Source organism: Typopeltis vanoorti, chromosome 25, assembly GCF_054136105.1.
Source record: "Typopeltis vanoorti isolate ZY-2024b chromosome 25, IOZ_Tvanoo_1.0, whole genome shotgun sequence".
Taxonomy (NCBI): Eukaryota; Metazoa; Arthropoda; class Arachnida; order Uropygi; family Thelyphonidae; genus Typopeltis; species Typopeltis vanoorti.
Window position 1 is genome coordinate 23621407 of NC_143573.1, and position 19027 is coordinate 23640433.

The window sequence follows — 19027 nt, forward strand, 5'->3', positions numbered from 1 at the left end:
TTAATACGAGTGGGCTTTAGAAACCGTTTAATGTATTTTTTTTTTTTTTATTTTAAACCAGTGGTCTGGCTAAAGTAAATGATTAACGAATATTTAGATTCATCTTACTTTTGTGTAGCATAGTGTCATGTAGCTTGTATCCTGTATATATGTATATTTTTCTGATGATGATGACCTCAATACAGAGGTCAAAACGTAGACTGTTACTTTCTTAATGATAAGTAATTTTTCTAACATGTGTTGTGTCTCCATAAATTCTTCACTGTGAATGCTGACCACCATTAACCCTAAAAGAAAGAACTGCCTGGGAGATAATATGATGTCATACTTCAAACTGGCAACTATTAGTGTTCAGCACCAAAAAGGAATGGAAAGACGGAGCACTTTGCAGGAAGATGCTGACTGATCGAATCAAGGAAGCATTTTTTCGAAGCCCACAAAAAATAAACTAAATGAGCTTCTTTGCAGTTAGGTATACCATATAACTGCCTTCAACTCTGTGCCAACAAACTGCAAATTGTGCAGGCTTTACAACTGGACAATAAACTCCATTGTTTCCAATTTGCCCAAGACATTTTGTCAAAAGTCAAAGCTGATGAAAATTACCAACATTTTGCATATCAGGGAGGGTAAATCTTCATAATTGCAGAATATGAGGATCAGAAAAATCCTCACACTATTCGAGTATTTGAAAGAGAAGGTCCAAAGGTGAATGTCTGGTGTGCTTTGTGATGTTCGGAAGTTTTGGGACCCTTTTTCTCTGGTGAAAAAGCACTGACAGTGGTGAACTATCTGGATATCATGATAAATAACAGATTAATTTTAAGAAAACTGTAATGGAAGCTAGAATAATGTAAACAATCATGTTTTACTATCATAATATCCTGTGTGCTTCTTAATGGTACATATCAGGATTTTGATGAGGAACTTGGTAAATCAAGGAATTACATTACTATAATAATATCAGATTTACGTCAGACAGTAATTAAAAGAATCCTTTACTCGTGTCTCCTCACTTCTGCTTAAGACTGTTTTATTATTCACTCTGATGTGAGATCTCTACTCTCACATGTGTAAATACATTGCTGTTTTAAACTCCATAGTCTGGGTATATTTTATTTAGTAACACACATGGTGAATCATGCAGTGACACAATAAGAAAATGTGATATAGTTCAGCCCAGGGATTCTCAACCTATGGTATGCATACCACTGGTGGTACATGAGCCACTGCCTTACTGGTACATCTAATATCTTGAATTAAATATAGTGGTATGCCACTGGAAAAGGTTGAGAACCCCTGGTTCAGCCCTTTACATAAACCTGAATGGTATGCTAATGAAATTAACTGATTTTTAGCTCAAAACAATTTATGTAATTAAAATAGTAAAATAAATTAAGTATTTTTTAAAATACTAGCATATACAATAATATAAAAGATGATATAAGCATGCAAGAAGTGGGGATAGGGACAGATTTCTGAGAAAATGTGAAAGTATACACCAGTTATCGATATCGACCCCCAGGGATCGATATAACATTGTTAGGGGTCGATTCAGGCTCAGGGGTCGACAGAAAAATATAAGACATCATTGTATGGGTAATATTTAATTCGGTTAACTTGGATTACCTCCCTCCTGAATGATAACACAATTAAGAGTGAATCGTGGGAATAGTGACATGAATAGGACCTGTAAGATGGAGCAAGGTCATGAAAATAGTTATGGAGGCCAAAATGATGTATTTACCAATAAACGGATGTGTGTGGTTCCCGCTCGGCCGGCGCGAGATGGCAACACGTGCACGGTCACTTATTTACTTATACTTACATGTATTCGATCCCAGTCTCATTTTTGCCATTGACATACAGGTGAGCCTTAATGTTCTAAAATTCATCAACATACATATTATAATTCAATTGTTATTCATTCACGAACTAAACTTCCCTATGCTGAAGAATTGAGAAGGGCTGATAGTAATACCAGTGATATTAATATCACTAGTAATACCAGTGATATTACTAGTGATAGTACTAGTAGTAGTGATAGTAATATAATAATATATACTATATCATACATACAATACACACTGTAACTATAAAATAAACAATCTAAAAACTCAGCATCTTTTTTGCTTGTCCTATTATAATTACGTAATAGTAAAATAGAGGGGGTCGATAAAACATCAAGAAACTCTTGAAGGGGTCGACGGTCAAAGAAGTTTGGCGACCTCTGGTATACACAGTGAATATGACTAAGCAACTAAACATGCCTTCAAATCCAAAAAAATTTAACTTATAAATAACATTTAAAGATAAATGTCAATTTAGTTTCCATTTTTTTACCTCCAAACGTTCACTGTGAGATTTATCAACATGTTTAGTACCAAGGAATGGACGGCTGATCAGGAGATAACCAACAACTGTGGCCCAATCTTTGAAAAAATACATAAAATCAGAAATTTCACAGCTATTGTAAATTGCTAGCAAAATACACCATTAATGATTTGTAATAACATGCATCTAATTACAGATCATTTTTATTAAGTATTTTTTTTAATTTATTTCAAAAAGTTACCTTATTTGCAGGTGTGTTTTACAAAATGGCTAAAAACTTGGGATAAGAAGATGTCTGTCTGGCTAAATTTTGGTTTCAACAGGATCAGTTTTATTGATAAAGTAATTAGAACCAATATGAATTACATCCTGGTGGGATGAAATTTAATAAAATTTAGTACTGCTATTTAAATAGGTTGATGTGTCATAAATACATCAGAACTTTTGATATTGGAATCTTGCAAAGAACAATTTGAGAGGATTCCATGTATAACATAAATTTGTTGCAGACATCATCTTAATTCTCACAAAAAATGGGAAGGAACATCAACAATTGAATTTTTAATTTGAATAATTTCTAACTGAAATGTATGCAGTACTGTTAAGTATAATATTTATCTGGCTGTGTGAAAACAGTGCACTATTGCCGTAGTTTATTGTCAAAATTTCAAATGACTTTTTTTGTGTCTGTAAATCCCATCTGTAGAAGGCTATGCTCCTATAGGACATTAAGTATCAATTTGGGTAAGCTTAGTTTATCTGGAAACCTTGCTCTATAGAACAAATATGTACCTTTTTCAATACTAATTAGGCCTGCAGGGTGATGGTCTTCTCAGACTGGGCAATGAAATAGATCTACTGAAAGACATCCACATTTATCTGTGGACATGGATAAATGTGAAATCAAACTGAAACCCTGGTTGGAGAGTGGACATATCAACCACTTGGCCAACCAAGTGAATTGCTTTTTTATATGCAAAATGACTCAAAGTAATAATTATTCTTCTCTGGTTCAGTGAAACATTTAATTAAATTGCTATTAACAAACTGACATATAACAAAATATTTTGTTTTGCCTAATTTATATAAATACAGGAATACCTCGATTATCGCGATTCTCGATTTATCGCAGTTTGTAATTTGATACCAAAATTCCAATTATTGTGCTCCAAATTCAAATTATCGTGGCCGGGATATGTAGCCCACTACATATGCAACCAGTTCGAGTCACCGCTCACCAGTAACTGTCTGCCTTTGCCTAAAGTACATGTGGATATTTATTTCTCTTCTTATTTACCCCTACAATGAATGCTAAAAGAAACAAAGATGATATCAAGTCTACAGTTATCAAGAAGAAACGTAGAGTGATCAGCTTAGAAGATAAGTTGCATATGATAAATAAGTATGAAGAAGGCATAACCAAAGCCAAAATTGCAAGAGAGTACGGTCTAAATGAATCAACTGTTCGCCATATTTTAGACCATGCTGCAAACTATAAGCAACTAGGACAAAGTGAATCGACCTCATCTGGGTCCCAAACTATGAGAAACAGAAGTCATCTGATCATTGAAATGGAAAGGCTATTGTCAGTGTGGATAGAAGATTGTAACCAAAAGAGAATTCCTCTTAATCAAATTACTATAAAAACAAAAGCATCGAATTTGTTTGAAACTTTATAAAGAAAACAATTAGAAAGCGAAAATGATTCGGCGTAGGTTCAAAAAGTGATCGAGCATTCATAGTGTTCGTGTACAAGGTGAAATTGCAAGTGCCGATGAAAAACCAGCATCTAGTTTTCCTGGTGAATTGCAACAGATCATTGAAGAAGGAAATTATACTGATGATCAGATACTGTATTTAATGCTGATGAAACAGGCTTATTATGGAAAAAAATGCCCACTAAAACATTTTTTAGCAAAAAAATGAAAAATCACAGCCTAGCTACAAGGTTTTGAAAGAGCATGTAACACTTTTACTATGTGACAATGCTTCTGGAGATTACAAGATGAAGCCTCTCTTTATTTATCGTTCACAAAATCCTTGCCCGCTTAGAAGTTTAGATAAAATTTTCTCCCTGTTCATTGGAGATTCAATAGAAAAGCTTGGATGACAAAAACTATTTTTGAGGATTGGTTTAAAAACTGTTTTTGTCCTGAAGCTGAAAGGTACTGCAAGTCATTAAATCTTGATTTTAAAATCTTGTTGATATTAGATAATGCACCTAGTCATCCAACAGCACTGAATCATTTATGTGAAAATATAAAAGTTATTTATTTGCCACCTAATACTAATTGATAATTAGTATTAGGCGGCAAATAATACTAATACTAATCAAGGTGTAATTGCATCCTTTAAGGCATATTACCTACAAAGAACTTTTTCACAAGCAATAGAAAAGACTACAGGAAATGAAGCCATGACTTTTGACAGAATTCTGGAAGGCATTCAATATCAAAAATTGCATTGAGAATGTCAAGGAAGCATGGAGCGAAGTAACGTCTAGCAACCTGAGAGTGGCGTGGCAAAAGATTATTCCTCATTGTGCAAATGATTTTAAAGGATTTGAAAATGAAGTAACCCGTGTTATCAATGACATAACTAAGCTTGGCTTCAATCTAGAACTAAAAGAAATTGAAAAGGTGATGTTCAGGACCTGCTTCAGTCACATGATAAGGAACTGGATGATGAAGACCTAATTAACCTCGAGAGAGAGAGAGAACGTGCTTACGATGCTCAAATCGATGATAATGACGAACAAATTGACGTGGCACCGAAGGAATTTACCCTCAAAGAAATGGATGAAATGTTTAGAATTGCTGAAAATTTTAAAGAAAAAAATCTTGAACAGCAATCCTAATCTTGAGCGACCAATGAAAGGTCGTCAGGAAATTCAAAATTCCATCCGTTGGTACCGAGTTTTATACGAAGAAAAAAGAAAGAAAAAATTCCACCAGACAACTCTACACCAATTTTTATCCAAGAAAGAATAATTGTATGTACTCCTTACATATATAAATAAAGATTAAAGAATAATTTTTCTTTTTCTAAAAATGAACCTTCATTTTTTACTTAATGCATTTCTTTTTTACTTCATATATAAAATTTAATTAATAGACTTGAAAAATCCTTGGCAATGATCACCCATTTTACATGCATTATTTATCCCGATTATTGCGAATTCGATTATTCCAGTTTTTTTTTTCATGACAACAATAACCGCAATAATCGAGGTATTCCTGTATGTTTTTTTTTTTTTATGGTAGTGGATGGCAAGATCTTCTAATCAACTTCTAAGTGAACTGTATGCAGTACTGTTAAGTGTAATATTTATCTGGCTATATGAAAACAGTGCAGTATTGTATTTCTTTCTGCTATAGTTTATTGCCAAAACAATTTCAAATGACTTTTTTTTGTCTCTGTGAATCCCATCTGTTGCAGATGGGATTCATAGAGACAGGTTACAGGTTGCATCATCCATACTGATCCTCTCATGAAAAATTTTCCTAATTTTTATATATCAATCCCAAGACCTATAATGCAATGTTGTGTGCATGTGGACAAGTTGTTAAGGAGAAGGAAGAAACTTGATGCTTTGTGAATAGTTGAGAACACATCTTTGAGGAAAATGGTGTAAAAAGACTATTCCAAAGAGGTAGATGGAAGAAAAGTAGAAAATAAGAAATTGGTTTGCTAAGTCTGAATCATAACTGTGTATGGATGCATAGTTTACCAGCAGCCATGTGTGGTTTACATGCTTAGAGAAGTGGAAGATAATAGTGGCTGGTTTAGTGGAGCAGTGTATATGTAGGAAAGAAGGTAGAGTACGTTTTTAAAAGATGGAGCAATATTAAGCAGGATGACTCTTCTGGATAACATCAAGTATAATGACAGGTTGGAGAGCTACAGTACATTAGTACCATGGCTGGACTTTTTTCTGAATTTACATAATCCTATAATCCAGAAATCCTGATCCAACCCCAAATATGGAATTTTCTCACATCACCCCAAGCCTCCAAGAAGCAAGAAGCCATCTTATACCAGGCAATGTAACATCTCTCACCTAATAATATTCACAAACATCAATGACCACAATGAAAACCCACAGACTGTTGATCGAAAAGCAGTTATGCTATATGCTCAACCAGTAGCCAAGTATAGTATTAGCAAATGTATAGGTGAGAAGCGGTGTCTTGAAAAAGAAGTGGACACCAAGATTTCAGAAGGCTGAGAAGGCTACAAATATGATGCGATGCAATTGCACCAGGTAAATCATTAAGAATAGAAACAGCTGATGTCTAAAATGCTCCATTTGCAGTTATTTCTTGATGGTGAATAGGATCTAACTTGAAGTATATTGTCTCTGGCTGATGCATCAACTTGAGTCCGCACGGTTAGCCTAGTGGCTGTGCGCTTCGCAACCATATCCTGGAGAAGGAGCCGGTCTTGGGCATGGACAGCAGGGTTTTTTCCCCCTAGTTTATCTGGGGTTTTTCATCCTGCAAGCAGGCAAACCGGCCCCGTGAACACACATGGATACAGTCAGGAATACTTAAGACAATTCCTCCAGCATTGAACAGATATCATAGCTCTGAATTGTCAGCTATGCCAGTCCCGAGCCTGGATAAAGATAGGAGAGATTGAGGTGGTGCCGTACCCCCTGTAAAAGGGGTTCATAGCTGTTGAATCACCATACGAAATGAATGAATTGAGACCATAATCAAGTTTTGATCTACTGCGTGCCCAATATAAATGGATCAAAGAATGTGTCTACAGCTCAAGAGATGACCAGCTGAGATACAGAGGATGTCCACCATTCACGAGCACTTATTTCACATGTGATGTATATGAGGTAAAATATCAGTAATTTGTTAAATATGGTTTCCAAAAATTCTGTTTCTGTTGCAACTGGAATTATTACCTGTCCCCATCTTAATTTTGGATCAGAATGAAGAACCCATTCTTTTAGAGAAACTTGTGCCATAGTTAGATTACTTATTTAAATGAAAACACAAGGCATAGGTAATACTATTTATTTGTTCGGAAGGCCATGTATTTCAGTCTGAAACTTAGACCATTTCAGTGGTAGTGGCAGCTGATTACAAGGTAGAAAGTAAACAATGGATTATTTGAACAGATGTCATACTTACAATAGAGTAATGTTATAATTGAGGAAACATGGGTAAATCATAATGGTAAAAAAATTTAATGATGTGTTATTCTAATAAGACTTTCCTATATTTTAGATAAAGAAAGGCAGTCATTCCGATTCAAGTTCAGGCAGTGAAGCAAGGCCTCAGCACTCTCTTTAAACAGACACTGAAATTTGTACTGACAACACTGTAGTAAGCACATTTCAGACCAAAGAATATCATGTCTGTGTATAATCTGGTGTTTGGTATTGAGCCAAACACCAGATTTATCAGATATCCTGTGGTAAATACAACACTTGATTCTTGAATTCTCTTTTCTATTGAGCATTCAGTTTGTCTGAAATAGAATAGATGGCAGTCACAAGAAACTTGGTATACACCAGGGAGAGACATCAGTGAACATTTATCTTTTGAAGAGGGGAAAACAAGTTGATAGTTTTTTTTGACATGTATTTTCATAAAGTAGCCACTAAATTGTATTTCTTCAGAATTCTGGAAATCGGTTCTGAAATGTATGGGATTGGAACTAGATACAATGTTTCCTTGTTATTTAGATTAGTTTTGTAGGAATCACACAGATGTTGTTTAGTCTGAGAATATCATACTGCTTCTTACTTGCTCAGATTCATTTGATATTTAAGAATTCTTCCTGTAATTGATGAGGAATTGAACAAATAGTGTTAGCACATTGAAATAAAAAATTCCTGTCTTTTGAAAAGGATGGTGTGTGGATTGCTGAAGAATGTAGCATCCAGTGAAAGTGGACTTTTGATACACTAATGTAGTTAAATCACCTGATGGTGAGCAGATGAGAAAAATGTCTAGAAAGGATAATTTGTTGTCTCTTTCAATTTCCATAGTGAATTTAATATGTGGATGCAAAGTATTTATGATAACTAAAAATGTTGGTAAAGTTTCTTTATTGTGAGGCCACACAACTTGAAATTGAAAGAGACAACAAATTCTAAACAAACAAATAGTATTACCTATGCCTTGTGTTTTCATGTAAATAAGTAATATAGAATGAAGAACATATTCATTGCTTCATATTATAAGAAAAAGAACATTACTTACAGCTGAAGGGATTCAATCTGCAGTCAAGTTAACTTTGAAAGCAAATAGTGTGATACTTACACCAAACTTAATGGGGTTCCCTTCTTTTGAAGAAAAGGTCAAGAGAATGCTAAAGTTCCAGATATAAAGTTTTTAATAAAGAGAAGGAGGTTCCATCTAAGATCAAGGGACTCTCAGTATGCCAAGCCATGTCATACTGTTTCTAAGTGCCTGTGAATTCGAAAACCATTATTGCTAACGGATGCTTACAGTCAAACTAATTTTTTCTTGTACAGTGAAACCTGTGGAGTATTCATAACTATAAAATAACATGTATGCCACAGTAGAGAACTATTTAATATGTAAATATCATATCTTATGTATCATAAGACATCATCAGTACAATTATCAAACAACAACAGGAACTAAATTAAAAAAAAAAAAAACATTAGCATGCATCAGTACCATCTCTAGAGGGGTCCTGGCACCCAGATGTAATTTTAAGTTGAGCAGCTCTTACTAATATTAAAATGTGTTTTTATTTTTTCTACTCACTTCAGCACCCTCTCGAAGAAGACATCCTGATGCAATGCATCGCCTGCTTACCATGTTAAGCCAGCACTGGTGTGCAAGCTTAAATTGAAATCCCTCTACGTATGCAGTTCAGGGATGACAGAGGATGTTGCAAATGTCTTGGCAAAATTCCCCCCAAGATTATCTACAACTGCTCAACAAACTGCATGTTTTTAACATTTCAGGACTGAAGAAGAGACAGGTAGTATGCATGCCTTCCGTTTCCTGAATTTTTTTCTTGACTTCTTTTGTGTATGATGATCTAGTAACAGAAGGTGTGAAGAGGATGGGATCAACCTTTCTCACACTGTTTCCCTGTCCACCTGAGTCTCCATTTGTTACCCACTTCTTCATTCATATGCACCACTTCAATCTCCCTTTCCTTACTCTTCTGCTCTTTGATACTGCTTCTTACATGCTCAGATTCATTCTCTGCACTGATTACTCTTGTTTACAGCAGCATTACTTGTTTACTCTCCAACTGATTCACACAAAAACTATTCAAATGCAGTTCATCACTCTAATAAAGTTCATTTCTTCTTCCTTTAAACTCATAATTATACTTTAATATGATTCGGTGCTTCTTTAATAGGAGAGTATCTGACTGTTACAAAATCAAATTCTGCTAAGAATGTCAGGATATTAAAGTCAGCTTGATCCTTTTTCAATTGCAATATCCATAATGAAACACAAGATATCTCATGCAGGAAGAGAGTGGATATCAAGGGAAAATGCCAGGTTCTATAATATCAGATTTTATTCACTACTTCTCATTCGGAAGGAAGAGAGAGATGGTGAAGAAACTGTTAAATCTACAGTAGTGAATGTCTGAGCAGACATTGAAGGTTTTACTTACCATGCTTAGATTTAGTTCAATAGCTACAGGGGTCCTTAAGGGTCAAAGCTGTATAACTGAGAGGAGACCTACACATAGCCTATAAAGGAATTCGGAGAACCGACCAGGGCTTCTGACCTAATGTCCAATCCTCACCTTCTCGTGGTGCACCCTGTTGGGAATTTACCTGGATACTGAACGAATGAGGATGGGCTGGCAATTTGGGATTTAGCCCACCAAATTGTATTCTTATTGGCTTAAACTAATATACAAAATAATGGTACAACATGACAAAATTTCATGCCAGCTGGGTTGTCTCTCGGTTAACCAAGGCCCCCGTTCTTTTCGGCAGGGAACCAGGGCGAACACCGAAAAGTCAGCTACTGGAACAAATCTGAAAGAACACCACAACTCAACATAACCAGAGTTAAAGATCAGTAGTAAAGAAGCCTAAATGGCAAAGAAATGGAGCTAGCTGAGGAATTAGATAAGTACCAGATAAAATAATAGGGGTGACTGAAACAAAAAAGACAAAAACTGGTGAGATCTTTCTGAGCAATAAATACAAAATGTTATATTCAGGAAATGACAATCAAGGAAAAGAAGGAGAAGCCATAGTATTCAACACAAAATACGAGGCTAATCTTCTTGAATGGCAGGCAGTTTCAAGTAGAGTGATGTGGGTTAATATCAGAATAGGGAATTGGACAATGAGACTTATATGTGGCTATGGTCCCACACAAGGTTCTACTAAGGTAGAAGTGAAGGAATTTTATGATGCTTTAGAGAAAGAAACTGACACAATGAAAAAGGAAAAGTTGGTCGTCTTTGTTGGGGATCTAAATAACAGAGTAGGAAATGATTGTCAGACGTACAAAAATATTTTGGGAAAATTTGGAGAAAACAGCAAAGCTAATAATAATGGCAAATACTTGTTGGCTTTCTGCTCAGGACATGAACTGGTTATTACTAACACCATGTTCCAAAATAAAAATGTGCACAAATTCACATGGAGAGAAGAGGCAAGAAATAAGAAAAGTCTCATTGATTATTGTTGATAGTGATGTTTTCTCCCTGGTGCAGGATACCAGAGTGTACAGAGGATTTGAAATTGGAATTGATCACTATTAAGTCTTGAGCAGGATAAAATTGAATTTCATATTGAAAAGAATAACATGTAAGAAAGTTTTAAAGCGAATAAAAGTTGAGCAGCTCTCAGATCTGAACTGTAGAACTAAAATACAGAAAAATTATTGAAGAATAAATGAAAGAGTTTGAGAACAGGAACCAAACCTTGGAGATTCAGTGGCAATCCTTGAAGAAAACCCTCATTGATTCAGCTAGAGAAGCATGTGGTAAGGTTGTCTGCAAGGATAGAAAAATCAGAACTCCATGGTGGACACAGGAAGTTAAAGAGGCAGTGAAGGAAAAGAAGAAAGCATATCAAAAGTTCCTGGCAAATAAGTCAGCTTGTGCTTTTAGAGATACAGAGCCAAATGTAAGAAAGCTAAACAAAAATCATGGGAGGACTTTGGCAAAAAAATAGAAAATAAATATCAAGAAGGTGGTAAGATATTCTGGAAGTTGTCAAAGAAGCTTAGAAATGGAGGAAAGAGTGCTGTAAAAGGAGTTAGAGATGATAAAGGTGACATGAAAATGGGAGAAAAAGATATCCTTGAAGTATGGAGTAATTACTTGAAAAATTGCTAAATGAAATAAGCAATGATAGCACAGTGGTAAAAAACTCTCAACAGGCATGCAGTCAGGAATACATATCCATACTTGAAGTAGAAAAAGCCATCAAAGGCTTGAAATGTGGGAAGGTAGCAGGAGTAGATGATATTCGACCATAAATGCTGAAGTATGGTGGTATAAAAGGCTAACAGTGGCTGCATAGTTCAGAAGGCATAGACAGAGGGATGAATTCCTGATGATTGGAGTAGAGCTATAATAGTACCCATATATAAAAAGGGAAATAAAACTGAATATGAGAATTACAGAGGTATTTCCCTACCAAGTGTTCCTGGCCAGATTTATGCCATTATACTTGAGAAACGGCTGAGAAGAATTGTGGAAGAAAAGCTTGGTGAAGAACAAGCTGGATTCAGGCCAAATAGAGGCTGTCAGGATCAGATTTTCACTTTATGACAAATAGTGGAGAAAGCATGAGAATATAACAAAGATCTGTATTTAAGTTTTGTTGATCTGGAAAAGGCATATGACAAGGTGCCAAGAGAGAAGCTATTCAATACGCTACAGTTATATGGTGTCAATGGGACATTATATCAAGCAATACTTAGTCTTTATTTGAGTTGTAAGTCAGCAGTTAGAATTGAAGTACAGGAAGATGGTTTAATGTTAAATCTGGTGTCAGACAAGGATGTACATTATCCCTTCTGTTATTCATTATCTATATGGATCACATTATATATGATATGATATTAAATATGATATCAGAATTGGAGATGTTAATGTCAGCTCTTTGCTTTATGTGGGCGATGTTATACTTCTATATAAATCCGCTACAAGTTTGCAAGATTCCCTGACTAAACTGAATAACTGTTGTAATAGATATGGTATGAAGGTCAGCATTAAAAAGACAAAGACAATGAAAATAGATAGAATCATTGAAAATGTCAACTGTATTGTGAACGGAGAACCTGTGGAATAAGTAAAACATTTCAGCTACTTAGGCATTATTTTTAGTGAAGATGGCAATTTAAATATGGAAATAGACAACAGAATCAACAAAGCTGGTATGGTAGGAAGTCAATTGAATAAATTCATATGGAATAAGAGAGAAATTAGTCAGAACACTAAATTAGCTGTATACAAGACAGTGTTCAAACCAGTTTTAATTTATGGATCTGAGAGCTGGGTCAGAAGCAAAACACTTGACCAAAGACTTTGACCGCAGATATGAGAGTCCTGAGAAAGATTATAGGCATGAACAGATGGCATCAATGGCAATATCATATTAAAAATGAGGATATTAGGAAAGAACTTGACATTGTCAGCATCCAGGAATGCATTAGCAGAGCTAATCTCAGGTGGTATGGTCACTTAAACAGAATGGGCGAGGAAAGATTAGCAAAACAAGTGTTCTCTGCCAGGTTGGCAGGAAAACGACTGAGAGGAAGACCAAGATATATGTGGATTGATACGTACAATGTGCCTTAGACGATAGAAATATAAGATCTGATAATGATAATATTGGAGTCTTGACAAGTAATAGACTGATTTGGAGGAAAATTGTAGATAGGAAGTTAGTAATGATGTAAATTTTCCACATAGTACTATCATATCCTGTACACCCCATTGAGGGTACATGTCAGAAATTTGATGATGATGTTGAGGAGGAGCTATACCACAACGTAGGATCTGGCAAAGTTTCAAATACATCTCTTATAGAAAGATTCTGCAAAACTGATACAACAGTGTTTTGATGGAATCTGCAAAAATTCTATTGTAGGAGTTATTAAATGTTCATGTTTAGCAGATCCATCTGGCTTCCAGTTTTGGGATAATCTGCTTTTGATGTCTTGGATTTTTCGTTTTTAGCAAATGAATTGTGAATAGCCAGTATCTATTGTCTGCTTCCTCAGAAAAATCATCCAAGATATCAAAGTCAGATATATCCAAGTAAATGATATATTTTTATGTTTTATTTTCCTCTAGGGTAAGAAGGCATCTCCTATAGCAGCAGGTCTCAAGACAAGTCCTTAACTCTTTGATGTAAATCCTATTATTATTTTATTTTATTTTTTTTTTGACTAGGTGGTTTTGGCATAGCATAATTATTTTTGGTGTGATTTCAGGAGCAAGAACAAAGTTTTTTTTTTTTTTTTTCCAATTCGATTCCTTCTACTAAGACTGTGAATAACTCATGCCATTCATGGATGATGTAACTGTGATAAGGTGAGAGTCATGCATGTTAATGTTCCCTTAGTTATTTTTTTTTTATTACCTTCTCAGAATAGGAAGGATTTCTATGAGTAGTTGTGGTATATTTCATTTTTCCCTCCTGACACAATACACATTTATGTTCTACTCTGCTTTTATCTTGTGAATCTCTTTTTCCTCCTTCTACATTTGGCATTTTTGGGAAGCAGGGTGGATTATCGCCCTCACAGTTAATGAATTTAAGAGTTTTACATTTCTATATTTATTTTCATGCTCTTTACTGTTGCAGTGAACACAGACGGCATACCCATGATAGGCAATATGAGTATGATTGTATTTCTGAAAGTTAAAGCAGCACAAAGAGTTTGGGAAACATGATGAGGCATTTAACCCCCCCACACACCAAATACTTTCAGTATGCAGTATTGCAGGTTCTGGAGTGTTAAATGTAAGGATATTTCTTATTGTATCAGGATATCATCCATATGTACAAGAAATTAAAGATGCAAAGAAATTATATTGTTGGTTTAATTCTTTACCAAGGATAAGCAAACAAAGTTTGCATGTGAATTAACTTCATGACTGGGCAACTCATATATAGAAGCTATTGACTACATCACTTGCCTTAGTATCTCATAATGCAAAGCACATATCCTTACGGACATGTATAATGCAATGCATTACTGGAAGGGTCACTACCCAGATTGTTTCTACCTTTATTGAGGTGAAAAAGTAAAGGGATGCCAATCATAGGCCTAGAGTAGTTAGTATAGGGGAACAAAAGATCCTGATATTGTTTGGAGAAAGAAAAGACAGATAGATAGTGTGAGAGATAGAGAAAATGCCTAAGCTCTTTTATATCATCATATAGCCAAAGGTTATCAGTTTTCCTTTTTCATCATTCTCATATATGAACAACCAAAAGACCAATTGAAACTAAAGCACAAAGATGACTGACACCCAGGTGTTAGCCTTATTGGAGATAACTGCCTTGAGTTAGCCTTCTCTGCCTGGGATTGCTCTCCAGTCATCCTTGCAATTGACTACAACACCACATTGAATTAAGAGGATGGAACCATTTAAAAAACCTCTCATTTATCATCTCCCTGGTGAATATTTCATATTGTGGTTGGTCTACACCATCTAGTCAAAAATTTAATATCTCCTAGAATGCTTCTTTCTAAATACAAAAATTGTCTCATTGAACCAAAAAATTTCCACAGTGCAATATTATACAGCGTTGGATGTCATATTGCTTGTTTTCAAATCCATCTTTCTTTCTTTCTAACCTTCCATAAATGGTATTTTAATTCATTAATGATAAAAGTCAAAATTCTCTTCCCCTTGCTGACTGGAGATGGGTAGTGCAAAAAAAAAAAACTGTTCTGTTGTAAGAAATGGAATACACAAGGCAAGAAGACAGTTGTAGAATGCATGTTCTACTGTTTCCAATCAGTAACAGATGCCACAGATTGGATCTCTGATGTTAAAGTACCTCCATTTGATGGCACTGACTGAAAGGTCTCATCAGTGAAAGCCATACTCAGTAGTAATGCCAAGGTTGAAGTAATGCAGAAGTCATATTTCCATATGGAAGTAGCCAAAAGGTGTCACACCTTATTACTAAAATATTCTGGATTAAAGATAGATTTCGAAAGTTTTTCCACTTGGTTATACTATAATTTAAAGAAGCCAAGAATTAAACCAATTATTAAACCAAGAATATAATTCTTGGTTTAATAATTTATCCAAGTGTAATAAAGGTCGAAACTGGCCTGGGTAGTGACCCTTCCCATAATGCATAGCATTATACATGTTCATAAGGATATGTGCTTTGTATTATTGGATACTAAGTCAAGTGATGTAGTCAAATAGCCTCTATATATGAGTTGCCTAGTTTTGAAGTTACTCAAGCACAAACAGGTGCTTGAGTAACACTTTGCTTACACTTGGATAAAGGATTAAACCAAAAATATAATTTCTTGGTATCTTTAATTTATAGTATAACCATGTGGAAAAACTTTCAACACCTATGTACGAGAATTCTTCTTATAGCTGTAGAAAGTTTTTTTTTTTTTTTTTTGTTACAAAATAAATTACACTTACATAAAAATATCTTGTTTAATCTTTTAAGTGTAAGCAAAGAAAGTTCATGCATGAATTATCTATTCAACTAGGCCTCTTGTTTATATAGAAACTGTTGACTTCACATCAACTGCCTCATTATGTCATGAGAGGCACACTTCCTTTTAGATGTGTACTTACTATGCATTATAGGAAGGGTCACTATCCAGACTGCTTTCACCCTTTATTCGGGTCACATCAATGGAAGCCAGACTGAGAAAGATACGAAGGTTGAATTAATGCAGACGTCATATATTTTCCATATACGAGTAGCAGAAAGATTTATCACCTTATTATTAAAATACTTTGTATCACAAATAGTTATAGAATTTTTTTTCATTTTTTCTTCTGTTACTCCTTGATCTTTTAAGAGCATATCTCCTCACTATGAACATTGAAAGGATAGTACTCCCATAGCACCCCTCTCAAAAAAAGTTTAATTTTGTGGAGTTGCTATAACTGGTACCCCCCCCCTCTCTCCCAAAAAAAAAAAAAAAAATGTTACATGAAGGAGTTGCTCAAATTGTTTCTTGGGGGATGTTTCACTTGGAATGTCCTATGAAAAGATTTTTTTTAAACTGATTTTAGGGATCCTGCCAATAACTCTAAACCCTTCTGGATAAAAAAAAAAAAAAAGGATATTTAAGGATGATCAGAAATGAATAATCAGAATGTATAATCAGAAATGACAGTATAATTGTGTCCCTGATGTTTTCTGTTGAGCCTCCATAGCTCATTCAGTATAGATGAAGCCCTATGGTCTGAAAGGCTTGGGTTCAATTCCCGTCAGTGATATGAGGAACATTTATCTGGTCTCTTTCGAGTGAAGGTGAGTTAGCCAGTCTCATACAGAGGTGGAGGATTTTTCTCCCAGAAACTCTAGTTTTTCATCCTTAGAACAGGAAAACTGGCCCTGTGAACACACATCTACAGACATAGGACACACCATAAGGCATAGGACTAACCACCTTATTCTCGAGATATGGTTGCGGTTGTGAAGTCTAAGGACAGCTAAGAACTTTAATGATTCATGAAGCTTAAGGAGATGTTTTCTCTTACTTATTTTTATTGATTGTTGATGTTTGGCTCCTGATAACCATCAAGATGAAAGACTTATTCTCAGAAGAAGGGAGAATTCAGTGTCATAGCTTCCTGCCCATCACAGATGAATGCTAGGGCTACCCTAGATATGATACTGGCACTACCGCAAGCCTTGGAGCCCTTCTCCAGAACATAGAGAATATAGACTTACTGCAGCACCATTGGTCCTTGAAGATGTGCTTGCTATATGAATGATTCTGGACAAGTCATCCAGGTCTATCTACCTTGCAAAAGTAGTGCAAGAATATCAGGATCGCCATTCTGAAATATCCATGGGCTTCACCACACAGCAAACATAGTGGCAGGTCTCTGGATCCCAGTAATGGTGCCCTGGAAAATAGGAGAGTAAATAAGACTCAGGAGAAGTAAAGTAAAGGATAGAGGAAGAAAAGAATAGTAACAAAAGAAAAATTAAAAGGGACAGTACCTCATAAGAACCCCCTCACTCACTCACTCACACACACACACACACACACACACACACACACACACACACACACACACACACACACACAAAGGGATTGACATTAAGAGAATACAATGCAAGTTGTAGAAACAATAACAAAAAAATCAAACATAATGAGAATGCTGCCAAGAAGATAAAAGACAGTCAAAATCCCTTCTTTATTGTTGCTTTATGAAGAATAAGTGTGAAAAGGAATGTAAACAGCTGAGTTTAATAAACAGAAAAGAAAGAATATAATTAAACCGGTAAGAAAAAATATTTTATATATAAAATTTTTCAAAGTACATATACAAAGAATGTAAATAGTACAAATCAAGAAGTAAGAATCGTGCCTAGATAGGGAATAAAGATGCAAGCAAGGGAGTGAAAAAGTATATTTTCTGAATGTAGAGTAATAAAGAATGAGTTTCAAAAAGATATGACAATGACAACTAGAATAAATTTCATGCAATGCAATTTAAAGTATGTAAAAATTAATTAGTAATAATAAATAGAAGGATGTGCAATTTTCCCGAAGGACAGAAACATGAAAAGAGGAGGGAAGTGCTGTTAATTAGCAACTGGAGGTTTTAATGTTTTGGATTTGGTGATAATTTCACAAGATGTAGATGTTAATGAGGCATTGATACTGCCCCAGGTTGGTGAGAGTAGTCATGAGGTACTGGTTTGGTGGTGAAACAAGAAAAGGTTATTGTCAAAAATGGATACATGTGAAAGTATAAAGTGGGTGACTATTAGAAGCTCTGTAGACAGAGTTCATTGGGTAGATAAGCTGAGAGGAAAGGATGTTGAAAATGCATGGAAATTCACAAAGAATATCTAACACAAGCAATGTATAACTGTATACCAAAGGTTAAGTGAATAAATAGGGTAGGAGTGAAATAGATGAACAGTCAAATCAAGCAAGCCATGCTGGAAAAGAAAAAGCTATAGAGGAGTTACAAGATAGTTGGTGGTGATTGGATCCATGAAGAGTATAAAATAAAGGCTAGAAAGTTGACGAGCACAGTAAAGAAAGAAAAGGCACAGTATGAGAGGAGATGGCTGGTCAGACCAAGGTTAACTCAAGGGAATTTTTCTGCTATATGGCAAGCAAGAGAAAGAATAATTATGGCAGGCTGATGCTGATGGATAGTTGCAATAACATTTGCAAAGGATATAATGAAGTTATTGAACGAACACTTCATCAGCATACATCATACTGGTGTAAATGATGCAGTGCAATACATAGAAGGGAGGCCAGTATTAGGAGAACTGGAAGCGAAAGAATCAGCAAGAAGTGTATCAGGTGTTGATTGGGTATGGTAATGGAGCATATCACCACATATTCTTAAGGAATGTGCACCACAACTGATTAGGCCCTTGACCTGGTTATTTATAGAAAGTATTGCAGTGGGTAGGGTTCCTAAGGAGGGAAAAGAAGGCAAAATAGTACCACTCCACAAGCATGGTTCTAAGACAGAAGTTTCCAATTATAGATCATACTGA

General features: G+C 35.2%; 1 protein-coding gene across 1 annotated transcript in view; it reads right to left on the reverse strand.

Moving 5' to 3' along the window:
• The window catches only part of Abcd3 (ATP binding cassette subfamily D member Pmp70), a 602827-nt gene that overhangs the window by 222913 nt on the left and 360887 nt on the right, over positions 1-19027 (reverse strand). The window contains exon 15 of the mRNA XM_090414763.1: positions 2344-2432. Coding sequence (XP_090270889.1) covers positions 2344-2432 — 89 coding nt within the window. The remainder of the gene's footprint in view (positions 1-2343; positions 2433-19027) is intronic.